Source organism: Bos indicus x Bos taurus, chromosome 4, assembly GCF_003369695.1.
Source record: "Bos indicus x Bos taurus breed Angus x Brahman F1 hybrid chromosome 4, Bos_hybrid_MaternalHap_v2.0, whole genome shotgun sequence".
Classification (NCBI taxonomy): Eukaryota; Metazoa; Chordata; class Mammalia; order Artiodactyla; family Bovidae; genus Bos; species Bos indicus x Bos taurus.
In genome coordinates this window covers 68,459,104-68,482,805 of record NC_040079.1, presented here as the reverse complement: position 1 = coordinate 68,482,805, position 23,702 = coordinate 68,459,104, and the positions used below count along the sequence as shown (strand labels likewise).

At 41.2% G+C, this 23,702-nt stretch overlaps 1 protein-coding gene across 9 annotated transcripts in view; it reads right to left on the bottom strand.

Moving 5' to 3' along the window:
* The window catches only part of ST7 (suppression of tumorigenicity 7), a 267,772-nt gene that overhangs the window by 35,751 nt on the left and 208,319 nt on the right, over positions 1-23,702 (bottom strand). For 8 of the 9 annotated variants that reach the window (XM_027539603.1, XM_027539609.1, XM_027539600.1 and 5 more), the window contains 2 exons: positions 7,279-7,351; positions 5,693-5,795 (listed from right to left, as the gene is read on the bottom strand). In XM_027539603.1, coding sequence (XP_027395404.1) covers positions 5,693-5,795; positions 7,279-7,351 — 176 coding nt within the window. Of the gene's footprint in view, positions 1-5,692; positions 5,796-6,365; positions 6,502-7,278; positions 7,352-23,702 lie in introns of those variants that run through there. The other variant, XM_027539608.1, reaches the window with a different exon arrangement.

Genomic DNA, 23,702 nt, shown 5'->3' with positions numbered 1-23,702 from the left:
GGAAAGCTGTAGTCCATGGGGTCGCAAAGAGTTGGACATGACTGAGCGACTTCACTTCACTTACTCCTTCTAGATATGGGGGCTTCCCTGGTGGCTCAGTTCGTAAAGAATGTACCTACAATGCAGGAGACGTGGGTTCGATCCTTGGGTTGGGAAGATCCCCTGGAGAAAGAAATGTCAACCCACTTTAGTATTCTTGCCTGGAGAATCCCATGAGCAGAGAAGAGCCTAGTAGGCTATAGGCCATGGGGTCGCAAGAGTCAGACACGACTTAGTGACTAAACCACCACCACCGTGACTAGATATGAAGGGATTATGAATGATTTCTTTACTCTTTTCTCAAATATATATATATATATATATATATAATTATAATACCACTATGGAGGGAAACAGAGAAGGCAATGGCACCCCACTCCAGTACTCTTGCCTGGAAAATTCCATGGGCAGAGGAGCCTGGTAGGCTGCAGTCCATGGGGTTGCTACAAGTCGGATGAGAATGAGCGACTTCACTTTCACTTTTCACTTTCATGCATTGGAGAAGGAAATGGCAACCCACTCCACTGTTCTTGCCTGGAGAATCCCAGGGACGGGGGAGCCTGGTGGGCTGCCGTCTATGGGGTCGCACAGAGTCGGACACAACTGAAGCGACTTAGCAGCAGCAGTAGTATGGAGGGAAAAACCATACCTAAAGCAGCTTGTAACAAACCAATAATTTAGTCATTTTTTGGACATTTGTCAAAGTGAAATTTATCTTTAGCACCCTGAAGGAGTGAATGCAACATCCTCCAAACCAAAAATGTGTCTCTTCACAGGGAGAGCCTTGAGATGGAGGTGTGGCATACTAAGAGCACATAAACTCATTAACTTAGATCTGTGTAAAGATCTCTGATAGAAATGTACCCCTCCTTGTCAGGCTGAGCAAGAGCAGAGCAGGTGCAAAAGCACATCTGTAGGGAAAGCAGAAGAAAAAAACTGAAGCTAAAAATCCATTAAACAATAGATAGCAATACAATGTAACAATACAAAATATAGAACCGAGCTGGCCCTTCATTGGTCCAGCATTACATGGTGAAGGCCAGTGAAACCTGGCATGCTGTAGTCCATGGGGTTGCAGAGTCAGACACGACTGAGCGACAGAACAACGTGAGTGAAATTTTCTTTAAAAAATGGAGAAACTCTCCTTAAATTCAAAACTCCTATTTTAAGCACATTGAATGGGAAACTCCTCCAATGGTTAAAAGCTTTGTCTTTTTGAACTGTGTACCCAGGTCTTGAAAATCACCAGCATGATTAAGATCCTAAGACCCCTCATCAAACTCAAAAGAGGTGACCAGTAGGTACATAATCAGTGCGGTGTAGTGAGAGACCAGAGGGGAAGAATGATTCTGGGATGGGGAGGTACACGATTCCCAGCAGTGACTTGCAACTGTGGGGGTGAAGGGTGAGGAGGATGGCCTGTTGGAAGAAACTAGGAAAAAATAAAAAGACAAGTTGGATTAGATCATAAGCAGTCCTGAAGAACTATCCAAGGAGTTGACACCTTCTGTAGGGCTGGAGACACAGCTGCACTTCCTCGGGAAGGGAGTAACACAATTTGATGGCAGTATGAGTCTATGGCGGAGAAGGCGGTGGCACCCAACTCCAGGACTCTTGCCTGGAGAATCCCATGGACGGAGGAGCCTGGTGGGCTGCAGTCCATGGGTCGCTGAGGGTCGGACACGACTGAGGGACTTGACTTTCACTTTTCACTTTCATGCATTGGAGAAGGAAATGGCAACCCACTCCAGTGTTCTTGCCTGGAGAATCCCAGGGACGGGGCATCCTGGTGGGCTGCCGTCTATGGGGTCGCATAGAGTTGGACACGACTGAAGTGACTCAGCAGCAGCAGCATGAGTCTATGGGGTGCTTCCTCCTTATACTTTGCTGCAATCTAGAGCTTTAGAAATCATGTTTGGAATCAAACAACTTTGAGGCTCTCCTTCAGAACAAAAATCCACAACTTTGTACTATTGTTATTTATTTCTCAGTCCTGTGGTGTGGTTAGGAGGAATACTCTCTATTCTTTATGTTTGCAGGTGAAGAGAGTTCCCAGGAATAACCCTCCTGGAGTAAATAACTAATATTTATCATTGGACATTGAAATATTAACTATTCTTACTGGGGTTGGAACTAAACTATAAATTTATGGAAGGCAATTCACAGTTACCATAGTTGGTATTTTTTCTCCTTCCAAGCAGGCTATAATTGGGTAAAACAGCATGTATATACTGAAAATTCCGGGGGTAGGCCACTGAAAACTTCTTGTGAAAGAGGAAAAGAAACTATGGAAGTAAGTAAGACACGATAACACCCTGAAGAAATCTGGATTGTCCACAGGAATCAAGTGCCTTGGGAGGGGATGTGGCTGCCATCATTTCTAGGTTCCTGCCTAGGCTGGTCTGCCACCTGGCGGGATCTGGGGGACAGTGGAGGGAGATGTTTAAGAGCTGGATAACCCAGACTCAGTTCAGGCTCTGTCATTTACTTAATGGTGTAACCAACAGCAGATTACTTAACCTCTCCAAACCTGTAGTGCCCTTTTCTATGTAGCAGGGATAACAGTATCACAGTGTTGTTATGAAAAATAAATAAGATGGCATATGTGGTTCAGTTAGCACTGTGCTTGCCACATAGTAAACATTAACAGACACCAATAATAAACATAACTTTAATAGTATCATTATGAGAGATTTAAGCTTAAAATCTTGGAGGTGTCCCACATGACATTTAAAGTCCCTTCTTACTGAAAGAATCTTAAGTGTTTATATCCTCCATTGATGTCTCTTAGAATTAAGGCTATTCTCTGCCCGAAAAGGCACCCATATACATACACACACACACACGTGCATGTGTGCACACGTTAGGAAGCAGTCCCAACAAACAGAACATGTATAAAAGATATTACTAGCAGTCTGCATATGTACACATGTACCAGAGGTTCATTGGAAGGACTGATGCTGAGGCTGAAACTCCAGTACTTTGGCCACCTCATGCGAAGAGTTGACTCATTGGAAAAGACCCTGATGCTGGGAGGGATTGGGGGCAGGAGGAGAAGGGGACAACAGAGGATGAGATGGCTGGATGGTATGACCAACTAGATGCACATGAGTTTGGGTGAACTCTGGGAGTTGGTGATGGACAGGGAGGCCTGGCGTGCTGCGATTCATGGGGTCGCAAAGAGTCGGACATGACTGAGCGACTAAACTGAACTGAACCAGAGGTATGTGATTAACTCTGCACATATGAGGTCAGTGATTCATGGGGCTTTTCCCCCATAGAAATGTCAATAATGAGGAGGATCTGGAAACAAGTTTTCTCCTCAGCACAATCATCAATAAAGCAAAGTGGTGGAGAATCATTTTATTCCTATGACCTATTGGTTTAATCACTGGAAGCTAGAGTGAAATCAAATATTCTCAACTTGTTCTAGTTATTTCCACTTTTATAAGACTTCTATTTTACAACTAGAATACTAATTGACTGAGTCAAATTCTTCCATGGCAGCTTTAAACTATTTCTTAGGGCTCTTACTACTCTTCTGAAGGCTCAACCATTTAAGACCATTATCTAGAATTAAATGACAGCTTCAGTTAAAATGTCTAATCAACAAGCATTGTTCCAAGGATTGCTGCAGTTTTCTAGCTTGTGTCTCAGGATGACAGGCTTAGGCTGGTATAACCGAAAAAGTTAAGACTCAGGTCCCATACTTGAAGAGCTGCCAACAAGCCAAATATCAATAATTTTAATGATTTACAAACATGGTGCGCTCAAGTACTTTCAAAGAACTTCAAATATATTATCTCACTTGATCTTTATCACAGAACATAGGAGAGGCTTATATTTTTATCTTCACTTGGAAGACAAGGGAAAACTTTGAGTTCAGAGATGCTAAACTCAAGATCCCATGATTAGTAAATGACAGAGCCAGAACTGGAACCCAAGTTTTTGTTTCGGAATCTAGGACTCAATTGCCCAATACTGTTTGTAAAAGAGACCTATGTGTGCTCATAAAATAGCTATGTAGTTAGAGAATGGCATTCAATAAATATTAATTGATGACCTAAGTTTACTGTAATTCAGGATAATATTTTCATGATTCATTTTACATTTTAATTAAATTTGATAATATGTTTTTAACTTATCTGAAAAGATATTAAATAGATATATATTTTATACCACCCTATATACAATACCTAAGTCTACAAATACTACGCTGCTCATTATCCACTGAAACTACAGTGGATAAATATATCCTTCTGCAAATGTGGCACTGTGCACCCCTCTTCAATTTCCTGTTTTGTGAGAAGATGACCATGATCTGAGTAAAACCTTAGGAATGATAGAGATCACCTATTTCTGTCACTCTGGAGATCAACAAAGTAAATTAAAGTAGGTAACTCCATAAGTCATCACACAGGCACACACACACACACCCCAAATCCACCCTTTTGCTACAGTACTGCAACAAAACAAGAAAACAGCCTGATTTTATCACTTTTCACCAACAGAAATTTTCATCAGACATTCTACCAAGAAAACTGTCTTGTACCTGATATGAACTATAGGAGGTTTCCTAGAGGTCATGCTTTATAATATCCAGAAACAGAAATGGCCCTCAGCAATAAACTTATCATGGAGCAGGTACTCAAAGACAGGTAATTCATGAACACACACTCTCCTTCTGAATAAAAGATTACAGAAATATCCTCTGCCATGATTTGACTCCCTTAAAATCAAATTGATAAAAAACACACGGGAAATATTGAATATTTATAAATTGATCAGTCTTGTAGTTAACAAGACAAATATTTCCTATTAAAATAGCACTCACAAGTCAAAAGAATACTCCTCCATACTGTGAGGTTTTCCTCATTATTCGCTGGCCAATACTGATTAATTATCATTTACTTATGGGCTTTCCTGATAGCTCAGTTGGTAAAGACTCAGCCTGCAATGCAAGAGACCCTGGTTCAATTCCTGGGTCAGGAAGATCTGCTTTGAGAAGGGTTAGGCTACCCACTCCAGTATTCTTGGGCTTCCCTTGTGGCTCAGCTGGTAGAGAATCTGCCTGCAATGTGGGAGACCTGGGTTTGATTCCTGGGTTGGGAAGATCCCCTGGAGAAGGGAAAAGCTATCACTCCAGTATTCTGGCCTGGAGAATTCCATGGACTGCATAGTCCATGGGGTCGCAAAGAGTCTGACACAACTGCAAGACTTTTACTTCACTTCACTTATGGAGACACAGAATTCCATATTAGTAATTTTTTTTACCATTGCTTTTCACAGCAAGGTTCATTTCTCGAGTTGGTGCTAAGTAAGACCATAACTGATGTGCAGTTCCTATCAAATGCATCAACATCCTTGGGGATCTCCATATTTTGCCAATTTCAGGCTTCCTGACCTGGCCTGCCTAAGCTAGATCTATCAATTTACCTTTACTATAAGAAGCCCGAGAATGGGCCCCAAAGCCTCTTGAATGTAGCTTTTGCTTAAAAATGAGGCTAATAAGCATAGCTTATGCAGGGCCTCAACCAAAATTCACTGGTTGCAATTCAGTCTTTTTAGAACTGGGTGTATTCGAGACATGACATTGTGGTCACCACATACTCTCTGCTCTCATAACGAGCTCCTTCGGGGATTCCAGACTCACTTTTGGCACGTGAGGATTGAATTCCACAGCTCTATGAATGGCCTCTACCGCATTCATCTCTGCTGTGCTCAGCCCCCGCCGAGATGCAGCCTCAGGAGAGAATCTGAAAAGCAGAAAGACAAACACCATCCAGTTGGGACCACTGCTTGGGCATTAACCCGGAAAGGCATCCACACATCAAGGGCCCAGAAAAACCACAGCGAGCCAAAGCCATGAGCTCTCCAAACCTCCACTGCATCAGACCTCTGAGAGACCCTTCAGACAGAGGCCAACAAAAACCCCAGCAGAAGCAGAAAGCGTGCTTGTGTCTAATCGTGGAAGGAATTCAATTCAGCTGTCAAGTCTCTCTGTCTAAATAGCTAATCTAAGTTTTCTAGGAGGTACCTGCTTAGGTCAGGGGAGGGGGGAGGACTGACAAGGGCAGACAGTGTAGGAAAAAGAGAAAACTAGGTTACAGAAGAGCGCACTTGGTTAAAAACAGAACTGGGGAGAATTTTAAAGGAGGCTCCCAACCCCATGTCAGTGCTGCGATGGAGGGTTAAGTCTTGCAGCTTCAGCAGCAGGCGAGCCTGCTGGGGGCCATTCCGGCAGGGGGCGTGTGCATGCCCAAACTGCGGGCAAGACACCTGCCCGAGTGAATGAAAAAAACCAGACCATGCAATCTCTTTCTCACCTCACACCCAGGGCTAACTCCAGAGCTGTGCTTGGCAGGCAGACACCACAGGGGAAGCTGTGACAACCCTGGCCCTGCCCTCCCAAGCTGGAGTCGCTGTGTAGGGAGAAAAGATGTTGCAGTAGGTACTGGCGATCTACAGGATAAAAAAGAATGAAAGAAAATTACTTCGGTCTTGAAGTGCACACACACTGAACAGCAAACCTGTCTGACACAGCAGAGGCTGTGTTCTTTTCCTGGTATCTGCTTTTCAATGCTCCAGAGGGAGTGGAGTGGGACATGTAAGCGTTTATGAACTCAAAACCAGTTAAGCCATCTGTTCTCTTTCACCTGCCAGTCACCTGGTTTATGGAAATTCTCTATGCCATTGTCACCTGCCTGAATAAAAAGGGCCAAGGTCCCACTGAGATGGTGACTCACGAACCCTGGGTGGGGAGTCAGTTTGGAATTGCTGAGATAAAGAATGGGGGATGACCATCCCTTTTTACTGTATTACATCTCTGTTATGACCACTACCCCATCCTGGACTGCTGGAGGAAGAGGAATACGCCAAAAAAAAAAAAAAAAAAAAAGAATCAAAGAAGGCATTTTTGTGTAAGTCTCAAGCAGGCCTTTTGGTATCTGTGGTCTGGCAAAAAAAGAAAAAAAAAAAAAAAAAAAGGAAAAAAGTCACCTCAGAGGCATGGAATTTCATACAAATCCCTCTTTAGGGACCCATTCACCATTACAATTCCTAGGGATATGCATTCCCTCCTTCTAGTAGTGAAAGGAAAGATCAGCAGGTTTTGGAAAATGCATGCTCATAAGCAGGGGTCTCATAGACTAAGGAAAACTTCCAGAGAAACCCTCAGACACAACGCATCTCCTTCAGTCCAGACCGACACCTAGTACCACCAGGTCACTCTCCACTTACTTGTCAGAGACAGCTCTTGCTTTGAGCAAGGCAGCTGTGTAGCATATTGTTGCCGACTTTGGTAAGCTTATATCTGTCAGAGAGAAAAGAAAAGTAGGAGCTGTTATACGTTTGTACAAACAAAGAGCAATAATTTTAAATACACTAGCATTTTAATCATATAAGCCTACTAAAGCATAAGACTATGTCAATCAATGTATGCAGTACACAGCTGTTTCTTATGTATCTGGGTGGTATGTGACAAACAAGGTAATTCAGTTTTCTGTAAGTAATTCAGGTTTAAAGCCCACCACACTGGCAATCATCTTCTGTTTTAAAATGTATATTTTCATATGTTGAGTTTAAGCAGAGAATAGCTATAAATACATAAAATAAATATTACATGAAGAGCCTTGATATCAAGAAAGGCAAATAGGACCTCTTTGTTACTTATAAAATTTCTCAAGAGGTATATGAAATACTAAAGTGAAGAAAAAAATACTACCTGGATTTTTAAAAAATATAAGTATTTTAGTGATAAATCAATTTATTTTAAAAACTAATCTTTAAAAATTTAAACCTGGTTTAAATTTAAACCAGATTTCCTTTGCATTAAGCTTCAAGAAATTTATATTCAGTTTTTTTGTTAACCGTGAGAAGAAAAATCTTTATAAAGCTATATACATTTATATATACATAAGAAAACTTTATAAAACTATACAATTTTTGTTCATTAAAAACCCATGACAAAGCCTCTTTCAAATTATGAAGCCTAATCTGTTGCCCAGAAAAACAGGTCCTTTTGGTTTGTATAGATAATTTCAGATGGAGGGGTGAGGATGAGAACCAGATTCCATTTACAGGGAATAAAGCGCAGAGTGCAACTAAGAGTAGATCAACTCAAAGAGGGTAGTCCCTTGATGGGGGGCAGACTTGTATGTAAATTATGATCTTATTTCGTACCAGAACTGTATTTCTTTAACACTCATAGTAATTTATACTACTATGACATAGAAATACTTTCTTAATTCAGACCAGGTAAAAATATGCCATTCTAAGGTGCTACAAAATTCACTCTAGGTTAGAAGAACTCTTAACACTTGGAATTCTCTTCAAGTTTCTTGTAGGGCTGTTTTCAACTTTAGAAGAATGACATTATAGTAGGAATGAAAAGGAAAGTCCATAACTAGACAACAGACAACAGCAGGAGAAAATAATTTCATAAAAGAAAAACAATCTCTCATTCAATAACCAATTAACCACCAACTCCAGCATGAGGAATTTCTCTTTGAAGGAAATTTCATGACGTTGATAAAATACAAATAATCAGAGAAAATACCAATACAGAATTAAAAGGGCCAGATGTCTCTGCAATCCTGATCTCATAAGTTATATTCAAACAAAACTTAAGCACTGTAAGCACAGTATAAAATGTGCTTGTGACTAAGAAAGAAGGAAAAGGTCAGACACTCATGGATTTGTCTTGTTGTTTTTCCAATATCTAAACATTTAACTACTTCCCAGTAGTGAGGGACAGAGGATCCTGGCGTGCTACAGTCCCTGGGGTCGCAAAAAGTCAGACAGGACTTAGCAACTGAAAAACAGTCCAGGAATCAACTGTCTTGTTTGCTAGGGTCCACTTATTGATTGTTATTAGAAGATAATGAAAAAAATTGCAGATAACACACATTCTACTTAAAAGTTTACACCTTTTTTCCTTTTTTTAAGTTCTGCTGCTAAGTCACTTCAGTCATGTCCGACTCTGTGTGACCCCATAGATGGCAGCCCACCAGGCTCCTCCGTCCCTGGGATTCTCCAGGCAAGAACACTGGAGTGGGTTGCCATTTCCTTCTCCAATGCATGAAAGTGAAAAGTGAAAGTGAAGTCGCTCAGTCCTGTCCGACTCTTCTCGACCCCATGGACTGTAGCCTGCCAGTCTCCTCCGTCCATGGGATTTTCCAGGCAAGAGTACTGAAGTGGGGTGCCATTGCCTTCTCCGTTTTTAAGTTCAGACCTTTCATTTAAACATTATCTAAGCCCGTAGTGGTAAAGAGTGAAGTGAAATTTGCTCAGTTGTGTCTGACTCTTTGTGACCCCATGGACTGTATAGTCCATGGAATTCTCCAGGCCAGAATACTGGAGTGGGTAGCCTTTCCCTTCTCCAGGGAATCTTCCTAACCCAAGGATCGAACCCAGGTCTCCCTCATTGCAGGCAGATTCTTCCCAATCCAGGGATCGAACCCAGGTCTCCTGCATTGCGGGTGGATTCTTTACCAGCTGAGCCACAAGGGAAGCCCAAGAATACTGGAGTGGGTAGCCTATCCCTTCTCCAGCAGATCCTCCACACCCAGGAATCGAACCGGCATCTCCTGCATTGAAGGTAGATTCTTTACCAACTGAGCTCTGAGGGAAGCCCCTTAGCTTCCCTCATGAAAAACCCTCCTGTTAATGCACAAGACATAAGAGAAGTGGGTTCAATCCCTGGGTCAGTTGGGAAGATCCCCTAGAGGAGGGCATGGAAACCCACTCCAGTATTCTTGCCTGGAGAATCCCATGGACAGAGGAACCTGGCAGGCTACATTTCATAGGGTCACAAAGAGCTGGACACAACTGAAGCGACTTAGCACTCATGCAAGCCCTGTTTTCACCCTTCCTAGAGTGATCTGTGTTCCTTCTGTGTCAATCTAGCACCTTTCTATGAAATGGGAACAAAGGATTAGTTCTAGAAAGGAGCTGAAACTGAAAATAATGGTCAAAATTATTTGAAGGTGGCAGCACAAGAGGAAGCCTCACTTGAAAAACTAAAGAAAACCTGTTGCTAAGGATTTAGCTTCTCAAGGAGAAGGCTCAGGTTGTTTTGAAGCAAAGGAACACATTCACCTAGTTGGAAATGCAAAAACATATATATGACTGAGGTGTTTCAGCAGAATATCAGAGATGCCTAATCAAAGGCAATCTTTAACTCTTTCACTCCTATAGACAAGACATTCACAACTCTGCAACATTACAACTACTATGGTATATTTTCCCCATTTAAAAAATGTTTACCCTTATTCCTTTATTGTATGTGAAGATGTTGGTAGTATATGCACATGATCATAATACTTAATAAAAATATATATTTTAGTCAGTATCAAATGGGGGAAGGAAAAATATAAATACCACAATTCTCCACTAGTAGCAAGTTTATTTCATTTGTTATCTCTTTAGTATACTATTTTGCTTTCATTGTTAAACAAAAATGAAAAACTAGCAAACAATTCTTGCATAACCTACTTATATAGTTTCAATATTTTTATTTTAATTGTGTCAAAGCAAGACATCTATTTGGTAATGGCAATCTGTCTCTAAGGAGGGATGAATCATTATAAAGAAACTGATCCTAAATATCCCTTCAGGTAAAGCATCTTGTTCAAATAAGGCTTTCTTTTACAACATATTTTTGTAAATGACACTTATTTATGACAATATAAATCAAATACTTTAACATTTTGCCTACCCAGCAATTCTACATCTAAGGCTTTATCTTAAGGGAAGTCATCATGATTGTGCATGAAGATTTAACCTTAAGGATGTAGATCACAACATTGTTTCTAATGGTAGAAAACTGCAAACAGCCTAAATGTCCAATCACAGAAGAAAGGCTAAGGTGCTACACCATCCACAAGGTCCAATTCTGGGCAGTCATTAAGTTGTACGGTAGGTAAGTATTTAATGAGCTGGGAAAGTTCTGCATTATTGTGTACACATCAATAAGTAAAACAAGTTTACAAAAATTATGATTTCACATATTTTAAGAAAAGCATTTATACACAGAGAGATAAAAAGGCTGGAATTATACATATGAAATATTAAGTTTTATTTCTGGGTGCTGGGATTATAGACAATTTTCTACTGTTTATCTGAATTTTCAAAGCTTCCTGTGATGTGCATGTAATAAGTGAATTTTTAAAAGATAATGATGATGCTAAATAGAAGGATTCTTTTTACTAACTGCCTGAAGCAAGATCATGGGCAAATACATTGGTAGAGCCAGACACAGACAGCATAAACAGAGGCAGAACTTACACAAAGTGCTGTCAGCCCTGCAGATCTAGAAAATGTATTTACATGCCTTTAAAAAAGTTAGTGTATTCTTTTGCAGTGTGCAACTGTTAACCATATTTTAATCTAATAACTGCCTAACATCTAAATCGGAGGCAGGAACTGCATGTTTTGGCACAGTTTTTAAGAAAAACTATATACACTACCTTTAGGAGAAAGCTAATTACTATAGGCCGCTTGCCCCATAAGCACTGCCTTTTTCATTTTGTAGGGAAAATAAAAGACTGAGACTTGCTGGTTGCTGCCTATTATAATTTTTAAAATTATTATTTTGAAATAATTATAGTGTCACAGAGTTGTGAACATAGTACACAGAGTTCTGTGAAGCTTCCCTCAAATGGTAACAACTCACAAAACTGTATAATGATATAAAAACCAAGAGACTGACACTGGTATGGTACTATTAAGTCAATTATAGACCTTATTCAGTTTTCACCATTTTTTACATGCATTCCTATGAGTTTGTGGTTCTATGCAATTTCATCCCAAGGCTAGATTCATGTAACCACCACTACTATCAAAACATACAACTTTCCCAAAGGAATCCTCTTATGCTGGCTCTTTCCCTTGTCACCCATACCTGTCCCCCAGTGACCACTAATCTGTTCTCTATCTCCATAAATTTGTCTGCCTACTATCATTTTATGCTTTTGCAATCAGGGAAATGAATATAATGGTAAGGGGAACAGAGTGACTAACAGTAGTGATGAAAATGGTAGTATCAGAAGTTTAAAGCAGGAAATAACACCAAATAAGATGCTTTCCTAGACTTCTTATAATTTATTCAGAAATTTTATTTTGAGGAAGAGACTTGAAATTATTCTAAGTCAATTTTATGAAGAGACTCTAACTATGCAGTGCTTTTCTGTCTTTTTAAGTGGTGTGTAGCTACCACTATTGCCAGAAAGTCTCTTTAAGGATTAGAATCCAAGGAGGAAATGAAGGGAAATAATGAGACATCACATATTTCCATTACTCATTATAGAAAGAAGGAATGCTGATGTTTCTCACTTAAGCAAAGCTGAACTGCTGGCGTTAATTCTCCTTCCACTTCTTTGCCATCCTGTGCTTCATATGGATCCTTTTATGAAAAGGGAAGAACTTTCTCTAAGCATCTTAGGTGTGTAAAATCAAATAGACATAAAAAACTTTAATTAAAAGCTACAATCCTGAACTCCACAGAATTAGAGTCATAGCGTATGCACTTTCGTGTCAGGCTTCTTTCATTCTAAATGATATTTTGAGGTTCATCCATGTTGTAGCGTACAGCAGTATCTCATCCCTTTTTATTGCTGAGTAGTATTTCATTGTGTGAATATACCACAATATGTTTATTCTCTTGCTCATGGCTATTTGGATTGTTTTCCAGTTCTTCACTATTATATAGAAAGCTGTTGTTATCATTCTTGTGTATGTTTTTTCTTAAAAAAAAACCAAAAACTCATTGTTCTTAGATATATAACTGGAAATGGAATTTAGTCAGAAGACAGATAAATGACTGGTGGATAGTACTCCAAAGAGGTTGTGTGAAGTTTGCAAAACTAATATATGGTGAGAGAAGTCAGAAAAATGGTTACAGCTGGGTTGAGGGGTAACTTTCTGAGATGATGGAAAATTCTATGATCCTGGGCGGTGATCACAGAGGTGTGTATATATAACTGGTGGCTCAGATGGTAAAGAGTCTGCCTGCAGAGTGGGAGACCAAGGTTTGATCCCTGAGTCAGGAATATCCCCTGGAGAAGAAAATGGCTACCCATTCCAGTATTTTTGCCTGGAGAATCCCATGGAGTGAGGAGCCAGGCAGGTTATAGTCCATGTGGTCACAGAGTCGGACACGACTGAGCAACTTCACTCACTCACTCATACATAACTGAAAAGTCATCCAGCTCTATGTTTAAGACTTGTGTATGTTACAGCACGTAATTTATATCTCAATTAAAAAAAGGTGAAAAAAAAAAAAAAAGCCAAACCTATGATCCTGAAGCTGTCTTCTCTCCCTTGCCTTTCATCACTTTGGCCCCTCCATTCCCTCTATGGATCCTTATCTAAAAATTCCTTCTTAGTTTAATGAACAGAATTTGATTATTTCTCAAGTTGACCTTTCAGCTATTAAGATGGTTAAATTATCTCCTCTAAACCTAATCTTATCCACTCCAGTACTCTTGCCTGGAAAATCCCATGGGCGGAGGAGCCTGGTAGGCTGCAGTCCATGGGGTCACAGAGTCGGACACAACTGAGTGATTCACTTTCACTTTTCACTTTCATGCACTGGAGAAGGAAATGGCAACCCACTCCAGTGTTCTTGCTTGGAGAATCCCAGGGATGGCAGAGCCTGGTGGGCTGCTGTCTATGGGGTTGCACAGAGTCGGACACAACTGAAGTGACTTAGCAGCATCAGCCCTTTAACTGAAGACACAGTATGCAGAACTTCTCACTTATTTTTATTACAGAGCCATGGGTGATTTAAAAATATGAGATTTACAACTGTAAATAATCCTCTGGATCCCTGAAACCTGACCAGTACAGAGCCAGGGAAACATGCAGCCTGGGGAGCCCGTGGCCACTGCCCCAGCTCTGAGTACCAGCAAGGATGGCCCTGAAGTTGAGCAGCTGCAGCACTTTGTTCCTAAGACTATGTGGTCAACAAACCTTCACTCCACATTCTATCCAAACCAATTTCACTCAAAGGCAGGTCTTCTCTCTATTACTTCAGCCAGGAGAATTTTGGAATCTATGAGCAGGATTTCCACATATGCCTCCATTAAATTTTAAATCTTAAGATAAAATCTAAACTATTAAATAGTAATGGTTTCAGCATATCATTCCAGCCTATCAGTCATAGTTGTAACTCAACCTATCACCTATAGCTTTGCTCCATACACGTCATAAGTATACCTTCCTTTCTATATGATCATTATCATCATCAAAATTACCACTAGCTAACATTTATTGAAGGCTTATTAAGTCCCAGACACTGGTGTTAATCGCGTATACACATTAATCCTCAAACCAGTAGGTCCTATTAGATAGGACCTACTGCTAGCCCTGTTTTACAGATGGGGAAAGTGAGGCATAAAACAGTTAAGAAATATGACAACACGACACACCTAGAAGAAATATGAGCTTCCCCCAGAGCACATGCTTGTTAACTGTGCTATGCTGTCAGCAAGGTCTGACTTAAAAACATAGTGACCACAGCAATACCAAGGAGAGAGTCCAGAAATGGTATTCTAGAGATCGCCCTGTATTTGCAGTGGTCTGCAATAATCTGTGTGCAACCATTTATTAATAATTACAACAGGTAAAACTGTGCAGCACTGGAGAGACTTTAAGGAGATACCCCATGTCCAAGGGCAAAGGAGAGCCCCAGCAAGATGGTAGGAGGGGCAAAATCGCGTTTAGAATCAAACATACCTGCCAGAGACATTCAGAGGGCTCAAACAAACCTTGTGTGCACCAGGACCCAAAGACCCACAGAGACTGGGACAGAACTGTGTTTGAGTGTCTCTTGTGGAGGTACGGGTCAGCAGTGGACTGCTGCAGGAGCAGGGGCTCAGGGTGCAGCAGGCGTGGGTATGGCATAAGCCCTCTTGGAGGAGGTTGCTATCAACCCCATCATATAGCTGTCAGAACTTACACAGGAATGGGGAAATAGATTCTTAGAGGGCACAAACAGAATCCTGTGTGCACCAGGACCCAGGAGAAAGGAGCAGTGATGCCACAAGAGACTGACCCAGACTTGCCCATGAGTGTCCAGGAGTCACTAGCGGAGGTGTGGGTCGGCAGTGGCCAACTGCAGGTTGGGGGCACTAAGTGCAGCAGTGCGAGCATGGGACCTTTTCAAGGAGGTCACCATTATCTTCATTACCTCCACCATAGTTTAGCCCCAGGTGAATAACAGGGAGGGAACACAGGCCTACCCATCAACAGAAAACTGGATTAAAGAATGGCCCCGCCCATCAGAACAAGACCCAGTCTCCCCCTCAGTCAGTCTCTCCATTCAGGAAGCTTCTATAAGCCCCTTATCCTTCTCCATCAGAGTACATAGACTGAAAACCACAATCACAGGAAACTAACCAATCTGATCACATGGACCACAGCCTTGTCTAACTCAGTGAAATTATGAGCCATGCCGTGTAGGGCCACCCAAGATGGACAGGTCATGGTGGAAAGTTCTTACAAAACGTGGTACACTAGAGAAGGAAATGGTAAACCATTTCCATATTCTTGCCTTGAGAAGCCCATGAACAATATGAAAAGGCAAAAAGATAAGACACTGAAAGATGAACTCCCCAGGTCGGTAGGTGCCCAATATGTTACTGGAGATCAGTGGAGAAATAACTCCAGAAAGAATGAAGGGACAGAGACAAAGCAAAAAGAACACCCAGTTGTGGATGTGACTGGTGATGGAAACAAGATCCGATGCTGTAAACAGCAATACTGCATAGGAACCTGGAATATCAGGTCCATGAATAAAGGCAAATTAAAAGTGGTCAAACAGGAGATGGCAAGAGTGAACATTGACATTTTAGGAATCAGCGAACCAAAATGGACTGGAATGGGTGAATTTAACTCAGATGACCATTATATCTACTACTGCAGGCAAGAATCCCTTAGAAGAAATGGAGTAACCATCATAGTCAACAAAAGAGTCTGAAATGCAGTACTTGGATGCAATCTCAAAAACAACAGAATGATCTCTCTCTGTTTCCAAGGCAAACTGTTCAAATCACAGTAATCCAAGTCTATGCCCCGACCAGTAATACTGAAGAAGCTGAAGTTGAATGGTTCTACAAGAACCTTCTAGACCTACAAGACCTTCTAGAACTAACACCCCCAAAAGATGTCCTTTTCATTATAGGGGACTGGAATGTAAAAGTTGGAAGTCAAGAGATACCTGGAGTAACAGGCAAATTTGGCCTTGGAGTACAGAAAGCAGCAGGGCAAAAGCTAACGGAATTTTGCCAAGAGAACGCAGTGGACATAGCAAACACCCTCTTCCAACAACACAAGAGAAGACTCTACACATGGATATCACTAGATGGTCAACACCAAAATCAGATTGATTATATAATTTACAGCCAAAGATGGAGAAGTTCTATACAGTCAGCTAAAACAAGACCAGGAACTGACTGTGGCTCAGATCATGAACTCCTTATTGCCAAATTCAGACTTAAATTGAAGAAAGTAGGGAAAACCACTGGACAATTCAGGTATGACCTAAATCAAATCCCTTATGATTATACAGTGGAAGTGACAAGGGATTAGATCTAATAGAGTGCCTGAAGAACTATGGATGGAGGTTCGTGATATTGTACAGGAGGCAGGGATCAAGACCATCCCCAAGAAAAAGAAATGTAAAAAGGCAAAATGGTTGTCTGAAGAGGCCTTACAAAGAGCTGTGAATAGAAAAGCCTCTTGATGAAAGGGAAAGAGGAGAGTGAAAAAGTTGGCTTAAAGCTCAACATTCAGAAAACTAAGATCATGGCATCTGGTCCCATCAGTTCAGTTCAGTCGCTCAGTCGTGTCTGACTCTTTGTGACCCCATGAATTGCAGCATGCCAGCCCTCCCTATCCATCACCAACTCCCGGAGTTCACTAAAACTCACATTCATTGAGTCGGTGATGCCATCCAGCCATCTCATCCTCTGTTGTCCCCTTCTTCTCCTGCCCCCAATCCCTCCCAGCATCAGAGTCTTTTCCAATGAGTGAACTCTTCGCATCCAGTCCCATCACTTCATGGGAAATAGATGGGGAAACAGTGGAAACAGTGTCAGACTTTATTTTTTTGGGCTCCAAAATCACTGCAGATGGTGACTGCAGCCATGAAATTAAAAGACGCTTCCTCCTTGGAAGGAAAGTTATGACCAACCTAGACAGCATATTCAAAAGCAGAGACATCACTTTGCCAACAAAGGTCTGTCTAGTCAAAGCTATGGTTTTTCCAGTAGTCATGTATGGATGTGAGAGTTAGACTATAAAGAAAGCTGAGCACTGAAGAATTGATGCTTTTGAACTGTGGTGTTGGAGAAGACTCTTGAGAGTCCCTTGGACTGCAAGGAGATCCAACCAGTCCATCCTAAAGATCAGTCCTGGGTGTTCATTGGAAGAACTGATATTGAAGCTGAAACTCCAATACTTTGGCCATCTAATGCAAAGAGGTGATTCATTTGAAAGACCCTGATGCTGGGAAAGATTGAGGGCAGGAGGGAAAGGGGAAGACAGAGGATGAGATGGTTAGATGGCATCACTGACACAATGGACATGACTTTGGATAAACTCCGGGAGTTGGTGATGGACAGGGAAGCCTGGCGTGCTGCAATTCATGGGGTCACAAAGAGTTAGACACGACTGAGCAACTCAACTGAACTGATCTGAGAAGAGAAGTGAAAGGCAAAGAAGAAAAGGAAAGATATACCCATCTGAATGCAGGTTTCCAAAGAATAGCAAGGAGAGATAAGAAAGTCTTCCTCAGTGATCAATGCAAAGAAATAGAGGAAAACAATAGAATGGGAAAGACTAGAGATCTCTCAAGAAAATTAGAGGTACCAAGGGAACATTTCATGCAAAGATGGGCTTAATAAAGGATAGAAAAGGTATGGACTTAACAGAAGCAGAAGATATTAAGAAGAGGTGGTAGGAATACCCAGAAGAGCTATACAAAAAAGATCTTCACAACCCAGATAATCATGATGGCATGATCACTCAACTAGAGCCAGACATCCTGGAATGCAAAGTCAAGTGGGCTTTAGGAAGCATCACTACAAACAAAGCTAGTGGAGGTGATGGAATTCCCGTCTAGCTAGTTCAAATCCTAAAAGATGATGCTGTGAATGCGCTTCACTCAATATGCCACCAAATTTGGAAAACTCAGCAGTGGCCACAGGACTGGAAAAGGTCAGTTTTCATTCCAATCCCAAAGAAAGGCAATGCCAAAGAATGCTCAAACTACTGTACAATTGCACTCATTTCACATGCTAGTAAAGTAATGCTCAAAATTCTCCAAGCCAGGCTTCAATAGTACCTGAACCGTGAACTTCCAGATGTTCAAGCTGGATTAAGAAAAGGCAGAGAAACCAGAGATCAAATTGCCAACATCTGTTGGATCACAGAAAAAGCATGAGAGTTCCAGAAAAACAACTACTTCTACTTTATTAACTATGCCAATGCCTTTGACTGTATAGATCACGACAAACTCTGTAAAATTCTGAAAGAGATGAGAATACCAGACCACCTGACCTACCTCTTGAGAAACCTGTATGCAGTTCAGGAAGCAACAGTTAGAACTGGACATGGAACAACAGGTCAAGGCTGTATATTGTCACCCTGCTTATTTAACTTATATGCAGAGTACATCATAAGAAATGCTGGGCTGGAGGAAGCACAAGCTGGAATCAAGATTCCTGGGAGAAATATCAATAACCTCAGATATGCAGATGACACCACCCTTACAGAAGAAAGTGAAGAACTAAAGAGCCTCTTGATGAAAGTGAAAGAGGAGAGCCAGAAGTTTTTGGCTTAAAACTCAACATTCAGAAAACTAAGATCATGGCACCTGGTCCCATCACTTCATGGCAAATTGATGGGGGAACCATGGAAACGGTGAGAGACTTTATTTTGGGGGGCTCCATGGGGTCGCTGAGAGTCGGACACAACTGGGCGACTTCACTTTCACTTTTCACTTTCATGCATTGGAGGAGGAAATGGCAACCCACTCCAGTGTTCTTGCCGGGAGAATCCCAGGGACGGTGGGGCCTGGTGGGCTGCCGTCTATGGGGTCGCAGAGTCAGACACGACTGAAACGACTTAGCAGCAGCAGCAGCAAAATCACTGCAAATGGTGAATGCAGCCATGAAATTAAAAGACGCTTCCTCCTTGGAAGAAAAGCTATGACCAACCTAGACAGTATATTAAAAAGCAAAGACATTACTTTGCCAACAAAGGTCCGTCTAGTCAAAACTATGGTTTTTCCAGTGGTCATGTATGGATGTGAGAGTTGGAGTATAAAGAAAGCTGAGCACCAAAAAATTGTTGCTTTTGAACTCTGTGTATTGGAGAAGACTCTTAAGAGTCCCTTGGACAGCAAGGAGATCCAACCAGTCCATCCTAAAGGAAATCAGTCCTGAATATTCATTGGAAGGACTGATGCTGAAGTTGAAACTCGAATACTTTGGCCACCTGATGTGAAGACCTGACTCATTTGAAAAGACCCTGATGCTGGGAAAGATTGAAGGCAGGATAATAAGGGGATGACAGAGGATGAGATGGTTGGATGGCATCATTGACTCAGTGGACATGAGTTTTAGTAGGCTCCGGGAGTTGGTGATGGACAGGGAAGCCTGGCATGCTGCAGTCCATGGGGTCACAAAGAGTCGGATTTGACTGAACGACTGAACTGAACTCAAAGTTCTTTTTTTTTTTATAAGAATTAAATCCAAGGTATTAATTACTCTCAGACTTTGTCTATGTTAGTTGTAATTAAAGTGTCGAGAAGCAAGGTCCCTAAAGACCTTCCACCTCTTCCTCACATTTCACTTTTTTCCTCCTTGTGTCACTGCTATCACTCAGCAGAAGTATCCAGGTATTGATGAAAGTAGGTAGCATACATGAATCCTGGCAGACGCTTAATGTAACATCTTAGTTACATTCCCCTCGAAAAACAGATTATCTAAGGGTTTTTCTGGTCTATACAGGTCTTGACTTCCTGGAGTTAAGAAAGAGATCACCAGAGACCAAATGAAATTAAGTGCTTATAATTTAAAATAAAAGTTTTGATTATCCATGAAATAAAAAGTTTCTGCGTTGGGATTTGCATTTGTTGTTAAAGGAAGAAAAACCAAACTCTATTAATAACTCTTTTACACTTCTTGGTTGGAGAACCTAGAATATGTCTCCCTGAAGGATAGAATCCTGCTTCTTTGCAGAGTCTGAAAGCTCTGCCACAGGAGTTTGGCATCCTACCCTCTAGGTCTCAGGGCTTTCACACCGTGTTCACCTCCTGACCCACCTCAAGTCAAAACTGGCCGAGTGTGAATTCACTGTGCCATTCTCTTCATTCTGCAGGCAGAATGAAGCCCTTACTCTGCTGAACTTGCCTTCAGGGTCTCTCAATAGTCTTCAGAATCAAAGCTCTTTGAGCTCTGGCTCCTGCTTAACTCATCAGCGCATCTTCTGCTGCAGCCCTCCTCCACCCCTCTGCTCTGTGGAAAACAACGTTCTCCATACAAGCTGTGTCAGTCCTGCCCAAATGTGTTTGGATGTGTTTTCTTTGCCTCCAGCACCTTCACTGTTTGGTTCCGCACAGATCCCACCTCCATGGGGGTGGTTTCTCTCATCACCTTGGGTGAGGTGTCCCTTCCATCTTAGGTTAAACTCTGTCAGTCTTTACACTTCACATCAACTGTCCATTCTCATTTCCCTGTCCTATTCACATGGTGTGCTTTAAGGGTTAAAGCTGTGTTTCTTCATCACTTCCTACCCACAATACAAAACAATGTTTGAAACATAGTTGGTGGTCAGTGCTTGCTGAATAAAATCCTAAATTAACATAGTAACATATTAAATCACTTTATATCACTTTCCTTGGACATGCAAACATTTACTTCTAATTTAGCTTCTAGGAGCCAAGAGTGATCTATATTGATGTGTACTTTAAGAGGGAGTCAGAAACGTGTTATTTCTCAGCATGTATACTTCATTTATCTTTGCTTACAATTCCATGAACAGAGGAGCCTGGCTGGCTACAGTCCTTGGGGCTGGAAGAGTCAGACACAACTGAGCACGGACGCACGCACAGCATTCCAGCAGAATGCATGACTTTGGATTGTGTTCTAAATCTAGATGTCTATTTGACAAAGCAGTATAGTGGGAAAGTGGGGCAGGAAGAAGCAAGAGTAAAAGCTGAAGCAAGGTTAAACAAAAGTGAACTTTCTGTTCAGAAACAAAGAAAGCAAACCACACCTCTTCTGGCACCCAAGCACCCTTTATGAGAATGGTGCTACTGAAAAAAAAAAAAGAAAGGTCATCTCGGGGAGGATGACTCTTAAGTTTTCAAAAGTCATGAATGGCTCATACTAACAAACTTGAAATTCAATGAAATAATCTTGGGACAAAGTTATGATTATGAGTACAGCTGTCATTTTAATGTCTCAGAAAACCCATAGGGCAAAACCTCAGATAGGATAGAATTTTTTTCCAGTGATGATCTTTTTGCCTAATTTCCCTTTGTTCATCTATAATAATAATAACAATTAAGATGTAATCTTAAAAATATCATTACTCTTCCTATGTATGAGATCGGTCAGTTGAGGGTCAATTTCACACTGAAACCTCTAAAACAATGTTTTCAAGGGCAGCAGTCAGTAGATAAGTAAGTCCCAAAGCACGTCACAAGTAAGAGCACTATTTCACAGTGCAGCTCCATCTGACAAGTCGATCATTCCCCACAGACACTCTGAACATCTACCGTAGTACATCCGTGTCCAAGAAGAGGACACAGGGCTTGCTCTCAGAGTTTCTTTCTCACTACTGCTAGCAGCATGTTTCAAACTGATTCACTGAGCACAGATTCACCCCACCTTGATTCATTATGGGTTGCTTTTTTGTTTTTAACCTCTTTCTCCAACAGACTGAAAGCCTCTTGGCAACACAGAGTAAATAATATTCATCTTCAAATCTGGAAGTACCTAAAAGTATCTTCAGCGTAAAGGTTTGCTGAATTAATTTGAAAAAATTAACCTAATTAATTTTTAGGTTTTTAGGTTTTAATTTTAGGCTCCCTGTAACCACCTAAGATTACAGAGTATCAAGTATCACTTTTCTTAGTCAGACAACAAGTTGATATACGAAGTTTATGTAGCCTTGACAGATTCTTCTGGAGCCAGGAACAGACCAACTGAACAAACAAAAGTGAAAAACAAACTAAGGAAAATACAGCCCATTTCTCCTTCCTGTCAGTGGACCATAATGTCTTATTACTGTACCATGATGTGATTCTATCTTCCATGTGACTGTCTTCAGTAAGATTTCTCTGTTTACTCCTGTTCATGATATGATGCAAAGAAAACAACAATATATATGCATAATTGTGTTCTTAAATTTTTCAGGGGATTCTAGACAGTATGAAGTTGTTTGGTCCCACCTTCAAAAAGTCAATCTAAGGTTGTCCCCTTTCAACCAAAGGAGAAAGCTTCACTGAAGAAATAATACGGACTGATATAAAATAAAAAGAACCTCAAAAAGGTGTGTCACCTGGGAAGTCAATGATTCAATCAGGAAACACCACTGATCTTAGTAATTTAGAGCAAAGGGAGTGGCAGGCAACACGGATTCAACTACATGAAGAAATATTTATCTTATGCTACAAAGCAAACACCAGATGTTATTTGCAGCTTCTGGACTGGATTATCCCAGAGGGTCTGTGTCAGAAAGCACTTCTATGGCTGGTGCCCTAGAACCAAATACCAAAGTTTATGTGATGGTGATGGCCAACTAAAGAGAAATGTTACCTTGGTAAATTATGATAACTGGACCAGAAGGATTACTAAAGCAAGCATAAATTTAGAGGGTTGTTCCTATGCCAATTCTGTGAATTATAGATGTATGCACTCATAAAATGTCTTCCATCATCAGAAATTGTAGAAACTTTTCACACATACAGTCTTTACTCTGAAATAGCATCTGTGAGTAGTCCTGCTCATTGCACATACAGCATGACAGCCAAACACTTTGTAACCTCAAAGGCCCAGTTCTCATGACAGACCTCCTTCTTGGTTTCCCAGTCAGCAGGGCACTCAGTGCAAAGCTATACAGGGCCATTACTTCTCAGTGACTTATGCTCACCAGCCTGAAGCCATAGTCCATGGTGTCAGGGCGGATAATTATTTTCTTTTTTGAAGCAGCAATGTGATTATTTGCCCATCTTTTACACAAAAAATCTCTTCAACATTCGCCTGGTATCCTTGATCTTTTCCATAAGAACCAGGCCAAGGAAGGGAGCTGGACTAGGCTTAAAGTCTGTCACTTGGGACTGACCGCACTTCAAATCCTCTTTCTCAAATGCCACCTAATTTTGCAGTGGATATGTCTCCAAAGCTGCTTGTGCCTGTGGTATCAAAACTCACATCTATAGATACACTTGACTGAAATGCACCATTTTGGAGGTCTGGACAGCCTAATCTGATAGTCTGATGCTGACAGCCTCAATACAAATTCTATTCAATGGTCCTTCTGAAATCTCAAATCCCACTTGTTCCATAAATGTAAGTGAAAAACAGCCTAGACAAAAGACAGGGTATCTGGTGACCACTTTAGAGGAACAGAGATGATCACTGAGTAACTTG